This window comes from Ranitomeya variabilis, chromosome 6 (assembly GCF_051348905.1).
Source record: "Ranitomeya variabilis isolate aRanVar5 chromosome 6, aRanVar5.hap1, whole genome shotgun sequence".
NCBI classification, from domain to species: Eukaryota; Metazoa; Chordata; class Amphibia; order Anura; family Dendrobatidae; genus Ranitomeya; species Ranitomeya variabilis.
The window spans coordinates 126816610-126832038 of record NC_135237.1 but is presented as its reverse complement, the minus strand read 5'-3'; the positions used below and the strand labels follow the sequence as shown (position 1 = coordinate 126832038).

General features: G+C 46.2%; 1 protein-coding gene and 1 long non-coding RNA gene across 2 annotated transcripts in view; one reads left to right on the top strand and one right to left on the bottom strand.

The window, feature by feature from the left end:
* Positions 1-2970, bottom strand: part of CMTM7 (CKLF like MARVEL transmembrane domain containing 7) — a 68710-nt gene extending 65740 nt beyond the window's left edge. The window contains exon 1 of the mRNA XM_077268970.1: positions 2664-2970. Coding sequence (XP_077125085.1) covers positions 2664-2792 — 129 coding nt within the window. The 5' untranslated portion in view covers positions 2793-2970. The remainder of the gene's footprint in view (positions 1-2663) is intronic.
* A 66-nt stretch (positions 2971-3036) lies between these two features.
* LOC143781963 (uncharacterized) lies at positions 3037-14748 on the top strand. The gene is made up of 3 exons (XR_013216842.1): positions 3037-3078; positions 11343-11408; positions 14488-14748. It is a non-coding gene; the product is annotated as an uncharacterized LOC143781963 (long non-coding RNA).
* The last annotated feature ends 681 nt before the right edge of the window (positions 14749-15429 follow it).

The following is a 15429-nucleotide window of genomic DNA, read 5'->3' as shown; positions in this document are numbered from 1 at the left end:
TACCTGTATGTCATCTCCTCCTGTATGTAGTATGTACCTGTATGTCATCTCCTCCTCTATATAGTATATACCTGTGTGTCATCTCTCCTGTATATAGTATATATCTGTGTGTCATCTCCTCCTGTATATAGTATATACCTGTGTGTCATCTCCCCTGTAAATAGTATATACCTGTGTGTCATCTCCTGTATATAGTATATAGCTGTATGCCATCTCCTCCTGTATTAGCCCTCGTTCACACGTTATTTGGTCAGTATTTTTACCTCAGTATTTGTAAGCTAAAATGGCAGCCTGATAAATCCCCAGCCAACAGTAAGCCCACCCCCTGGCAGTATATATTAGCTCACACATACACATAATAGACTGGTCATGTGACTGACAGCTGCCGGATTCCTATATGGTACATTTGTTGCTCTTGTAGTTTGTCTGCTTATTAATCAGATTTTTATTTTTGAAGGATACCAGACTTGTGTGTGTTTTAGGGCGAGTTTCGTGTGTCAAGTTGTGTGTGTTGAGTTGCGTGTGGCGACATGCATGTAGGGACTTTTGTGAGATGAGTTTTGTGTGGCGACATGCGTGTAGCAACTTTTTGTGTGTCGAGTTGCATGTGACAGGTTAGTGTAGCAAGTTGTGTGCAGCAAGTTTTGCGCATGGCGAGTTTTGCGCGTGGCGAGTTTTATGTGTGGTGCCTTTTGAGTATGTGCAAGTTTTGTGTGAGGCAACTTTTGCATGTGTTGCAACTTTTGTGCATGTGGCAATTTTTCTGCGTGTGGCAATTTTTCTGCGTGTGCAAGTTTTGCGTGTGGCGAGTTTTGCACGTGTGGCGAGTTTTGCATGTGGAGAGTTTTGCGCGTGGCGAGTTTTGAGCGGCGACTTTTGTGTTTCTACTTTTATGTGGCGAGGTTGGTGTATGTGTGGTGAAATGTGCACTGAGGGTGGTATATGTGTTCGAGCACGTGGTAGTGTGTGGCGCATTTTGTGTGTGTGTTCATATCCCCGTGGTGGTGTGATTATCCCATGTTGGGGCCCCACCTTAGCAACTGTACAGTATATACTCTTTGGTGCCATCGCTGTCATTCTTTAAGTCCCCCTTGTTCACATCTGGCAGCTGTTAATTTGCCTCCAACACTTTTCCTTTCATTTTTTCCCCATTATGTAGATAGGGGCAAAATTGTTTGGTGACTTGGAAAGCGCGGGGTTAAAATTTCACCTCACAATATAGCTTTGACGCTCTCAGGGTCCAGACGTGTGACTGTGCAAAATTTTGTGCCTGTAGCTGCGACGCCTCCAACACTTTTCCTTTCACTTTTTCCCCATTATGTAGATAGGGGCAAAATTGTTTGGTGAATTGGAAAGCGCGGGGTTAAAATTTCACCTCACAACATAGCCTATGACGCTCTCGGGGTCCAGACGTGTGACTGTGCAAAATTTTGTGGCTGTAGCTGCTACGGTTCAGATGCCAATCCCGGACATACATACATACATACATACATACACACACACACACATTCAGCTTTATATATTAGATATATATATATATATATATATATATATATATATATATATATATATATATATATATATATATATATATATATATATATATATAAACACTGCCTAATTTTTGGATTAAATATAGAAAATGTAATAGCTCTGTTCCTCTTGCGCTACAAACTGCATCCCCAAAGCCATACGCTACATATAATGGGTATCCAAGAGACCTGTATAAACGACTGGCGGTGGCAGTTAGTTCCTTTTCTTATTGTGGAGATGGCAGTGAGCATATATATTCCAGGAATCGGACGTGTATATACCATACGCGCACTGTTAGTTCCCCAACTTCCCCAATAATTGACCTAATAGTGATGTCAGACGGAATATCCATGTGAACAGAGACGTAAATAACTAAACAAGGTCCAAGTGCTTAGAGAGCGCACTTCTGTGCCCCCATAGTAATGCCCTGATAACAGTATGCCAGTATCAGCCACACAAGCCTCCACAGTATGTGCCAACCGTCTGCCCTCATGGCAATATAACAATCACTACCAAGGTGCCAACCCCTGATGACCCCGACACAGAATAAGGTTCCAGCAGGGGGGCTCTCAGGCACAGAATGAGGTGCCAGCAGGGGGGCTCTCCGGCACAGAATGAGGTGCCAGCAGGGGGGCTCTCCGGCACAGAATGAGGTGCCAGCAGGGGGGCTCTCCGGCACAGAATGAGGTGCCAGCAGGGGGGCTCTCCGGCACAGAATGAGGTGCCAGCAGGGGGGCTCTCCGGCACAGAATGAGGTGCCAGCAGGGGGGCTCTCCGGCACAGAATGAGGTGCCAGCAGGGGGGCTCTCCGGCACAGAATGAGGTGCCAGCAGGGGGGCTCTCCGGCACAGAATGAGGTGCCAGCAGGGGGGCTCTCCGGCACAGAATGAGGTGCCAGCAGGGGGGCTCTCCGGCACAGAATGAGGTGCCAGCAGGGGGGCTCTCCGGCACAGAATGAGGTGCCAGCAGGGGGGCTCTCCGGCACAGAATGAGGTGCCAGCAGGGGGGCTCTCCGGCTCCCAAACTTTGGGTGAAGTTACAAATGTTTATGCTGAGAACTACAGACAGCCTCCATTGCCGGACCATGGTGGTGAGAGCCCCACACACACCGCTGGCCACACAGCGCTTACCGCTTGGCACAACTTGAGGGTGGCGCCGCTGGAGCGGGGGTAGCCTCGGTCTATCAGCCCCGGGCTGGAGGGCTGCACGTTACTGCTGCTGGCCGTGGTCCGGATCACCGTCACATTGTGCTGGGACATTGTGCTGTCGCTCCCCCGGCCTCTACAGGGTGCAGACCGGACAGCGGAGGGCGGGAGAGACGGGGCAGCGGGGATGACGACGGGATGCTGAAGCCACTTGTGGAGGGGCCGGCGTACACCCACCGCTGCTCCGCCCGAGGGCAGCCCCCTTCCTGTGTGTGCGAGGCCAAGAAAAGTACCGTCAGGGCTGCGAGAGGGGAGCGCTACTAAACAAGGCGCTGACTGAGCGTCTGAGGGCAGGTCCAGCACATGGAGGACACCGGGGAACACAACAAAGTGTCTGCATGTACACACATCAACCATAAGTATCAACATGTAATCAAATATAAAGTGAATAATGTGCATATAATAGTAATAAATTATCAAAAGTGCAATATAGTGCATAGGTGCAAATAACATCAGCCAAGATCAACTACTGACCAAAACATTCAGTGAGCCTAAAGTGCAAAAAAACTCCAGATCAAAATAGTATAATATATCAGAGGGGCATGCTGAATAAAATAGAGGTTGTGCAATAATAATAAATGTTTATCCCAGCAGATTATATAAGATATGCCAAAAAGAGAATATATTAGGTAAAAGTATACTTCACATAATGAGTATACACTGCACTAATGATGATGGAAATATTAAGGCGATATACATATAGGAAATTATACCTGAAGGGTCTGCTGAGTCCCGAGCCTGTGCACCCCAACGTATGTTTCGGAGAATTTCCTTCGAGAATTTTGAGTAGAATATAAGACATATTTTCAGTTGTTTCACACGTTTTTGTTAAGTATATAATTCCACGTGTTAATTCAGAGTTTTGATGCCTTCAGTGTGAATGTACAACTTTCATAGTCATGAAAATACAGAAAAATCTTTAAATGAGAAGGTGTCCAAACTTTTGGTCTGTACTGTGTGCATATATATATATATATGGTCAGGATGGATATATATGGGGGCGAAGATGAATTTATGGGGGACCAGGATGGATATATGGAAGGGGGCAGGATGGACATATGGAGGAGCCAGGATGGATATATGGGGGGAGCCAGGATGGATTTATGGGGGGCCAAAATGGATTTATGGAGGGGCTAGAGTGGATATATGGGGGTGCCAGGATGGATACATGGGGGAGCCAAGATGGATATATGGAGGGGCCAGGATGGATATATAGAGGGGTCACGATGGATAGTTGGGGGAGCCGGGATGGATATATAAAAGGGCCAGGATGGATATATGAGGGGGGCAGGATGGACATATGGAGGACCCAGGATGGATATATAGGGGTGCCAGGATGGATTTATGGGGAGGGGCCAGGACAAGGGACAAGAATTGATATATGGAGGGGCCAGGATGGATTTATGGGGGGCAGGATCGATATACAGAGGGGTCAGGATGGATATGTGGAGGGGCCAGGATGGATGTATGGGGTGGCCAGGATGGATATATGGGGGAGCCAGAATGGATTTAGGGGGAGCCAGGATGGATATATGGAGGGGCCAGAGTGGATATATGGGGGTGCCAGGATGGATATATGGGGGAGCCAGGATGGATATCTGGAGGGGCCAGGATGGATATATGGGGGAGCCAGGATGGACATATGGGGAAGCCAGGACAAGGGAACAGGATGGATATATGGGGTGGCCAGGATGGATATATGGGGTGGCCAGGATGGATATATGGGGGAGCCAGGATGGATATATGAGGTGGCCAGGATGGATATATGGGGTGGCCAGGATGGATATATGGGGGAGCCAGGATGGATTTATGGGGAGGGGCCAGGACAAGGGACCACGATGGATATATGGGGTCCAGCATAGATATATGGAGGGGCAGGACAAGGGACATATGGGGGCCAGTATGGATAGCTGGGGGGGGGGGGCAGGATGGATATTTGGGGACCAGGCTGGACAAAGGACATAGGGGGCCAGGTTGGGGCATATTATAAAATAAATGGTGCCAGGCTGGGCGAGGTTATTAAATAAAGGGGGCAAGGATGAGGGACTTAATTACTGTTTGGGGGCCAGAATGAGGAACATGCTATAATAGTTTATGGTGACAAGTGTGGAACATAATTTCTTTAGGGTCCAATTAGGGCCATTATTACTACTGTAATATAATTTACTTTTTAGGAAACTGTTTTCCATGGAGGGAACAAAAGTTCATGTTACTGTGCAGGGCGGCACTGTCACTTTTGTTTCTCAATCTGATGTAATGTAGAAGTCAGGGAAAAAGTGGGGAATGTGCTCTGAAAGCGATCAGCTATTGTGTCACGATCCATTTTTGGATTTGTGGCAGCTCTGGTTCCACTTTGTTTAAATGTAGCTTTTTTCCTTTCAGTCCATCAGGGGTTAATGTCTGTTCCCCCCTGGCAATCTGGTGTAACTGCAGTGTTGCTGGGTCAGCTGATGTGGGCAGTGACCACTCCCACCATCCTTTAAATGGTCACCTGATGCATCTGCTGGCTGTTGGTGAGCTCTCTGGGTGCAGTGGTGTTTCTGCTGGGTTCATTATCCTGGTGCCTTTATTCTGCTGTGCGGTGCTTTGCAGCAAAGACAGCTAAGTGTTTATTTCCTCGTCCCTTTCATGTTTGTCGCTTTCCCCCGTGTGGTTATATCTGCAGAGGTGAGGCTAATGCGCTTCGCTGGCCAGTGCACTAGGCAGGACAGAGTTAGGTGACAGGGACAAGGTATCCTGATGGAAGTGGGGGGGAAAGACCCACTTAGGGCGTTAGTGGAGTGCAGGGACAGGCTCAGGCTTGAGCTTAGGGGTGACCCTTCCTGCATTTCCCTATTGTTAGGGCCTTCCTCCACCCTTTTCCATCCCGATGTTGGTGTGTTGTGCCATCCCCTCACCGACCCCCTCTGTAGGGGTCTCTTTATATATCGTGTCTAGTGCTGAGCGAGTGTATTCGTTGCTCGGGTTTTCCGAGTATTTATGACTGCTCAGAGATTTAGTTTTCATCGCGGCAGCTGAATGATTTACAGCTACTAGCCTGCTTGATTACATGTAGGGATTCCCTAGCAACCCCCACATGTACTAAGACTGGCTAGTAGCTGTAAATCATTCAGCTGCCGCGATGAAAACGAAATCTCTGAGCAGTCATAAATACTCGGAGGTCACCCGAGCGTGCTCGGGAAAACCCGAGCAACAAGTACACTCGCTCATCACTAATCGTGACAAGTCCTGACTGGAGAAGTGATTGTGGTCAGTGCTGGATGAAGAAGAAAAGTGAAGATGAAGGACTTCAACTACAGATGTCACTGTTGAGTCAATGTATTACATGTACAAGCGTACTATGCAATATATAAATCACCGGTAATCACTGTATTACCTGTACACTGACACTATATACAGAACTCCTGTGTATAATGTCACTGGTGATCACTGTATTATCTGTACACTGACACTAAAAACAGAGCTCCTGTGTATGTCATTGATAATCACTGCATTACCTGTAAACTGACACTATATACAGAGCTCCTGTGTATAATGCCACTGGTGATCGCTGTATTACCTGTACACTGACAATATATACAGAGCTCCTGTGTATAATGTCATTAGTGATCCCTGTATTACCTGTACACTATACAATGACAATGTATACAGAGCTCCTGTGTATTATGTCACTGGTGATCACTGTATTACCTGTATACTATATACAGAGCTCCTGTGTAAAATGTTACTGGTGATTACTGTATTACCTGTCCACTATACACTGTATACAGAGCTCCAGTCTATAATATATCTGGTGATAACTATTACCTGTACACTAACACTATATGCAGAGCTCTTGTGTATAATGTTACTATTATTATTATTTATATAGCACCATTGATTCCATGGTGCTGTACATGAGAAGGGGTTACATACAAGTTACAGATATCACAGTAAACAAACTAACAATGACAGACTGATACAGAGGGGCGAGGACCCTGCCCTTGCGGGCTTACATTCTTCAGGATTATGGGGAAGGAGACAGTAGGTTGGGGGTTGCAGGAGCTCCGGTGTTGGTGAGGCAGTAGCTTCGGTAGTGATGAGGAGGCAGCAGGGTCAGTGCAGGCTGTAGGCTTTCCTGAAGAGATGAGTTTTCAGGTTCCGTCTGAAGGATCCGAATGTGGTTGATAGTCGGATGTGTTGGGGCAGAGAGTTCCAGAGGATGGGGGATATTTGGGAGAAGTCTTGAAGGCGATTGGATGAGGAGCGAATAAGTGTGGAGGAGAGAAGGAGGTCTTGGGAGAACCGCAGATTACGTGAGGAAATATATCGGGAGATTAGTTCAGAGATATATGGAGGAGACAGGTTATGGATGGCTTTGTAGGTCAGTATTAGTAATTTGAACTGGATACGCTGAGGGAATGGGAGCCAGTGAAGAGATTTGCAGAGGGGGGAAGCGGAGGAGTAGCAAGGAGAGAGATGGATTAGTCAGGCAGCAGAGTTAAGGATGGACTGGAGAGGTGCAAGGGTGTTAGCAGGGAGGCCGCAGAAAAGGATGTTGGAAGGCAGGAGATGATGAGGGCATGCACAAGCATTTTAATAGATTGAAGGTTGAGGAAAGGACGGATTCTGGAGATATTTTTGAGCTGGAGGCGACAGAAGGTGGAAAGAGCTTGGATGTGCGGTTTGAAGGACAGGGCAGAGTCGAAGGTTACTCCTAGGCAGCGGACTTCTGGTACGGGGGAAAGCATTATGTCATTGATTGCGATAGATAGGTCAGGTAAGGAAGATCTGTGGGATGGAGGAAAGATGATGAGTTCAGATTTGTCCACATTGAGTTTGAGGAAGCGAGAGGAGAAGGAGGAGGATATGGCTGATAGGCACTCTGGGATTCTGGATAGCAGAGCGGTGACGTCTGGGCCAGAGAGGTAGATCTGAGTGTCATCAGCATAGAGGTGGTACTGGAATCTATGGGACTTTATTAGTTGTCCCAAGCCAAGTGTATAGATTGAGAAAAGTAGGGGTCCTAGAACAGAGTCTTGGGGAACTCTGTTATGGTTCTCAATGGCAAGAGAACATAGCCCAGCAAACATAAGAACTAGCTCTTGGAAGGATGGAAACTAAACTGACCATGAACTAAACCTGCCGCACAACTAACAGTAGCCGGGTAGCGTAGCCTGCGTTTGATCCCTAGACGCCCAGCGCCGGCCGGAGGACTAACTAATCCTGGCAGAGGAAAATATAGTCCTGGCTCACCTCTAGAGAAATTTCCCCGAAAGGCAGACAGAGGCCCCCACAAATATTGGCGGTGATTTTAGATGAAATGACAAACGTAGTATGAAAATAGGTTTAGCAAAATTGAGGTCCGCTTACTAGATAGCAGGAAGACAGAAAGGGCACTTTCATGGTCAGCTGAAAACCCTATCAAAATACCATCCTGAAATTACTTTAAGACTCTAGTATTAACTCATAACATCAGAGTGGCAATTTCAGATCACAAGAGCTTTCCAGACACAGAAACGAAACTACAGCTGTGAACTGGAACAAAATGCAAAAACAAACAAGGACTAAGTCCAACTTAGCTGGGAGTTGTCTAGCAGCAGGAACATGCACAGAAAGGCTTCTGATTACAATGTTGACCGGCATGGAAGTGACAGAGGAGCAAGGCTAAATAGCGACTCCCACATCCTGATGGAAACAGGTGAACAGAGAGGATGATGCACACCAGTTCAATTCCACCAGTGGCCACCGGGGGAGCCCAAAATCCAATTTCACAACAGAACTCCAACAGAGAGAGGGTGGGATGAGGAGGTAGTGTGGGAGTGGGAGACGCTGAATGTGCGGTTGGAAAGGTACGAGGCGATCCAGGATAGGGCGAGGTCTTTGATGCCAAAGGAGGAGAGGATCTGTAGTAGGAGGCAGTGGTCAACTGTGTCGAAAGCAGAGGACAGGTCTAGAAGGAGGAGTACAGAGTAATGGGATAAGTGTGGTGGTGAGGTTGGGGAGGAGGTGGGATGGGATGGGGTCGAGCGCACAGATGGTGAGGTGCAATTTGGAGAGGGGACAATTAAGCCCCCCTTCAGTGATGTCGGATAGGGAGGTTATGGGGTTTGGGCATTGGTCTGGTATACAAAGGGGTTGTGGTGGTTGAACAATAAAGACTTGCCTTGTCTGGTCGATCTTATCTTTAAAGTGTGTGGCAAAGTTACTAGTGGTTATAACAGTGCTGTTAGTATTGTTGTTTGTATACATGATTAGTATTGTAGCATACGGTCACTATGTGGTGGTAATGTGTGGTCTGGTCATGGTGTGACGGTATTTATCCCCTGTATGAGAAGAGAAGATGGAAGTCTGCAGAGAAGAGCTGTGCATGAGAAAACAGTACGGGGGAACAGGGGGCATGTATAAGGAAACAGTATGGGGAAATGAGGGCATGGATGAGGAAACAGTACTGGGGAATGTACGAGGAAACAGTATGGGGGAATGAGGGCATGGATGAGGAAACAGTATGGGGGAATGGGGGGCATGTATGAGGAAACAGTATGGGGGATGGGTGCAGACAGTATGGGGAGCAAACGGGGGAATGTATATGGACAGTATGAGTAGCGATGTGAAAATGTATGTGGACAGAGTACGAGGAGTGAGGGTGATGGAATGTGTGCAGACATATGTGGAGTCAGGTGAGCAGGCAGTATAGAAAGTGAGGGGGTAAATATATGAGGAGACACTGTGGTGAACAGGCGGGATGTGAGAGGAGACATTATGAGGAGGGAGGGGAATAGTGAGAGGAGACAGTATCGGGGGAGAAAAGGGAGTAGGCACAGAATGGAAACTGAGTAGTGGGAGCATAGCATGGAGGGTGTTGTGAATTAGACTTTTTGGCTCCCTCTTGTGGTCACTAGTGGTATGACTCTGGGATTGTCTTTTTTCTGTTTGGCACTCACCTGGGTCGTTAGTCCAGGGGTGTCGCTATATTAACTTCCTGGATCCTTAGTCCAGTGCCTGGCATCGTTGTAATCAGATCCTTCTGTTGCTCCTGGCTCTTGCAAAATTAAGCTAAGTCTTGCTTCTTTGTTTTTTGAGTTACTTGCTTTGCTACTATTTTTGTCCAGCTTGTACTAAATGTGATTTCTGACCTTGCTGGAAGCTCTAGGGGGCTGGTGTTCTCCCCCCGGCCGTTAGACGGTTCGGGGGTTCTTGAATATCCAGCGTGGATATTTTAATAGGGTTTTTGCTGACCATATAAGTCATCTTACTATATTCTGCTATTAGCTAGTGGGCCTCTCTTTGCTAAATACCTAGCTCATTCTTATGTTTGTCTTTTCCTCTTACCTCACCGTTATTATTTGTTGGGGGCTTGTATCCAACTTTTGGGGTCTTTTCTCTGGAGGCAAGAAAGGTCTTTCTTTTCCCTTCTAGGGTTAGTTAGTTCTCCGGCTGGCGCGAGACGTCTAGAACCAACGTAGGCACGTTCCCCGGCTACTTCTATTTGCGGTGCTAGGATTAGATATATGGTCAGCCCAGTTACCACTGCCCTATGAGCTGGTTTTTTGTGTTTGCAGACTTGGTATTTATTCCTGAGACCCTCTGCCATTGGGGTCATAACAGGAGGGACAGTGTAAGGGCACAGCCAGGAGGGGACAGTATACCAAGGAGGAGGCGTTTGATGAAAGTACAGTATAAATACTGTGCCCTATAGGGGGGACACAGTATGAGAGTACAGTGTGTCCTTTCCACCACCCTTGCCCATTATACCACCTCCATCATTGCCTTCTCCGTCCCCCCACACCCATCATTGCCCATTCCACCAACTCCATCATTTCCTCCCCCTCCAGCCCCATTATTTCCTCCTTCCCCACCACCACCATTGCATTCTCTCCCCACCACCATCATTGCCCATTTCACCACCTCCATTGCCTTCTCCGTCCCCCCACCCCATCACTGCCCATTCCACCACCACCACTTCCATCATTTTCTCCTCCCCCACCATCTCCATCACCCCATCATTGCCTTCTCCCCATCAGCCCTATCATTGCCCTCTCCTCCCCCTACACACAATTGGATGTGAGCATCAAAAATGATGAATTAAAATCTATGGGGACAGTAGAGATATTGAACATGTTTCATGGCCAACTGGATAAGACAGTGGAAACTGTGGTCAAGAAAATTCAGACTACACAGTTAAATAAACTCAGTCGAGATCGACGTGATTATGAAAATCAGATGGTATATTTGTGGCATAAATTGAAGTCACAAAGTCGCCGAATAGAACGTACTCCTTCCCAAACCTCTATCTCATCAGTGAGTGATACATCAGAGGCATCGGGGTCATCTATGGCCACTAGATCAGGATTGATAAAACGGGACCAGCGGGAACATGTGTTTCATCCGTACAGACGACAAAACCGGTCCCCTAGACCAACTAAATACAATAATAAGGTAATTAATTTGAGTGACCATAATTTTACTAATACAGATTTAGCGATCCTTGAGAACGGTTTATCCTTTTCTCCTGCAGCAAACTTCGATGCATTTGCAGCAATTAAGGATTTACACCTATTTGCCCGCACTTTGATTTTTAAAAAGCATTTTTTTATGGCAACCTCTCTCAACTTTTTCCCACAGAAGAAGAGCAAATAGCTCTACGTATCCTGGAGGAATTAGCTGTGGAACATAATACTCCAGAAGGAGGTAAAGTACCAACCTCAATACAACCGAGATCTAAGAAATGTCCCCCCTTGTCAACATGTTCAAATGTGGACTTGTCTGTACAGATTGTCTCTAGAGAATTTATGGAGATCCCACAGTATATATATAGGGATAACCTTACTAGGGAAGAGAGGGGGTGTCTGCGCGTTCTGCAGAATTTGACTGATGTGGTATTCAAACTGGCAGATAAGGGGGGTAATGTGGTTATTTGGCCTACGAAACTCTGAGAGGGAGGCCTTTCACCAATTACATCTGTTACAAAAAACTTACGTTTAACCCATTGTCCTCCTTTACCACCCAGCTACATTTGATCATTAATCAGCCGAAAGAGTCGGGTGTGATAACTAAAGAATTGGCCATGGCTCTAATTGTATCGGAGCCAACTATCCCGACCTTCTATTTATTGCCAAAAATTCATAAGGACGCGCAGACCCCCTGGACGCCCTATTATATCGGGAAAGGGAAACTATCGCGAACATGTAAACCAGTGAATTGATTCCAAGTTACAACCAATAGTGGAGGGGTTACCATCGTTTTTGAAAGATACGGGAGAACTCTTGAGGCGAGTAGATGGTTTGCAATTGGAGGATGATGATGTTGGTGACGGGGGACGTTGAGTCCCTCTACACCAGCATCAGACATGATGATGGTATTAGGGCTGTGGAGGTGTTTCTGAGTATGTCTAATCTACCTTTGGACGTAAGGAAACTCATTGTTGAACTTCTTAGATTTACACTTACAATTTTTTTGTTTTTAAGGTGTCTTTCTTCCTGCAGCTCCAGGGAACAGCTATGGGGGCTTACTTTGCCCCAGCGTATGCCAATCTGTTCCTGGGGCTGTGGGAGAGAGACTTCTCCCTGCCGGATCAGTCGTCGCCGATGTGCCGCGTCCTTTCTTGGACGCGGTACATCGACGACATTTTACTGATCTGGCAGGGGTCATGTGGTGATTTAGAGACATTTATGTCTTCCCTTAATAACAACCAATTAAATATATACATCACTTATAAGTACGATTAAAAACTATTGAGTTCCTGGACGTACTACTTTATAGAGATGAGAAGGGGTAGGTACAAAGTAATATTTTTCGGAAGCCAACTTCCACAAATATACTGTTGCACGCAACCTCGTCACATCCTGGCCATATGATCCAATCTGTCTCCACAGGGCAGTTTCTGCGACTACGTAGATTATGCTCAATAGATGATGAGTTCTTTAAACAGGCTGAAGATTTGAAGCAAAGACTAAGGCTGTGTGCACACGTAGCAGATTTTTCGCGTTTTTTTTGCGTTTTTTCGCTATAAAAACACTATAAAACCGCGAAAAAAACGCTCACATTAAGCATCCTATTTAATAGAATGCAATCTGCATTTTTTATGCACATGCTGCATTGTTTTCCTGAGCGGAATCACATTCCAGAAAAAAACGCAGCATGTTCATTAAATTAGCGGAATCGCCAGGATTCCGCACACATAGGAATGCATTGATCTGCTTACTTCTCGCATGGGGCTATGCCCACCATGCGGGAAAGTAAGCAGATCATGTGCGGTTCGTACCCAAGGTGGAGGAGAGGAGACTCTCCTCCACGGACTGGGCACCATATAATTGTTTAAAAAAAAAAAATTAAAATAAAAAATAGTGATATACTCACCTTCTGATGGCCCCCGGAGTCTTCCCGCCTCTCAGCGGTGCACGCGGCCGCTTCAGTTCCCATGGATGCTTTGTGTGAAGGACCTGCGATGACATCGCGGTCACGTGACCGTGACGTCATCGCAGGTCCTGCACACAAAGCATCTATAGGAACGGAAGCCGCAGCGTGCATCGCTGAGGAGATCGGCTGCTTTTGGAAGGTGAGGATAACCATTTTTTTTATTTTTTTATTATTTTTAACATTATATCTTTTTACTATTGATGCTGCATAGGCAGCATCAATAGTAAAAAGTTGGTCACACTTGTCAAACACTATGTTTGACAAGTGTGACCAACCTGTCAATCAGTTTTCCAAGCGATGCTACAGATCACTTGGAAAACGCTAACATTCTGCAAGCTAATTATGCTTGCAAAACGCTAGTTTTTAGCAGGAATATGCATGCCAATTCCGCATGCAATCTACCCGCGGCAGGAGTTGCAGAATTGCTGCGGAAATTTCCGCGCCAATTCTGCGACGTGTGCACTTAGCCTAAAGGAGCGGGGTTTTAGTAACCGCGTGAATAAAAAGGCCTTTAACAGGGCCAAATATTCATTTAGGGATACCCTACTCTATGGCCCAAAGCAACAAAAAAAGAATCAGAATATTGTAAGATTTGTGACGGATTTTCCTTCACAATTTGACCGGATGAGAGGTATTATGAATAAATAATGGCATATTTTGAAAGCGGATCCAGTGATCTCCAGATTTTTACCTCCCAGAGCTGCAATTGCAGCAAGGAGATCGAAAAATCTGCGTGACTATCTGGTCCATAGTCACTATACTGGGGAACCTAGTAATACGTTTCTGGATCAGGTGCCAACACGAAATGGATGCTTCCCATGCGGTAGATGTGTGGTTTGCACTAATATTGACCGTATAGACAGTTTTATAAGTCAGGAAAGACTACGTGAATTTAAGATTAGAAAACAGATTACCTGTACAAGCAAACACGTGATTTATTATGCTGTATGCCCATGCCACAAGATTTATGTGGGCAAGGCTACCAGACAGCTAAAGATACGAGTAAGAGAACACGTATTGGGTATCACAGCAGCAACTGTGGAAGATGTAGCATCACTGAAAACCATTCCTCGCCATTTTCGTAGATATCACGGTTGTAATGGTGATCTCCTTAGGGTGCGTGGCATCGATGTACTTGATATGGGCATTCGGGGTGGTAATATAACCAAGAGGTTGGCCCAATTGGAGTCCAGGTGGATATGGACCCTTGGCACGGTCCATCCATCTGGACTAAATGATAATATTAGCTATGCCCCAGTCCTATGATTTTCCCATCACTGAGTGATTGTCACAGATCTATTTACTGTCCCCATTTTTTAATTCTATTTTATTTTTTTAATATATCTTTTAGTATACGCTAGTCACGTTTGTCCATGTGATGTTCGGTGAAGGTGCTGTAAGCGGCATGAAGTGGCTCTATATATGATTGAAGAACTTTATAATGCAACCCATTCTGAAGATACCAGCAATTATAGCGACTATCACTAATATGGTTATGATTATTTTTAATATGTATGTTAAGTGTATACACTGTGATATGAAAATGTACTATATACTTGTGGTTTAATCTCTGATGCCGCTTTGTACTACATTTATTTTTACTATATTTAATGTCTCCACAGTCATTATGTGCATCACATGGATTTAGAATGCGCTTATGAGGTCTCCATATCTCTTTCCCCCCCCCTTGACGCGCGCCTTGCCCGCTCGATGCGGCGCTGGTCTGCTCTCGGCATCTTGTGACGTGGTGGGGCCCGCCCCGGCTCCGCCTACATTGTGACGCCGACGCTTGCCGGCGTTGGGGTTGACCTAGTAACGGTGCGCGTCATTTCCGGGGTTGGGAACGGCACTTCAGGCTGCACGGCGTACCACGCTGTGCTAGCCGGTATAAAATAATGGAGACCTGCATATAGCGGTAGGCCCCTTGAAGGAGTCTGAAATGCGCGTCGGGGCGGACGTGCTGCTGCAGATCTCGGCGGCATTTAATGTCACGGCCCCTACAGGTAATTGTACCTAAGCCTTGTATTAAGCACAGTCTTGTAAGATTCTTCCTATACATTCAGGGCAATAGTAGGGTGAAGCTATGGGTGACTGGTATTGGTAGTGAAATACAATGTGGTTGACCCAAGTGATTGTTATGGGTCCATTGTTTCCTACACCAGTTATATTAATAGTCACCCAATAAACGTTATTTATCCGTGGTAGCTGCTGGTCTTTGTAGCTGTGTGTCCTTCATGGGTGATTGTAAATGGTGGGTTATTGGTCTCCCTGAATCTTGGTGTTATGGTTTTTA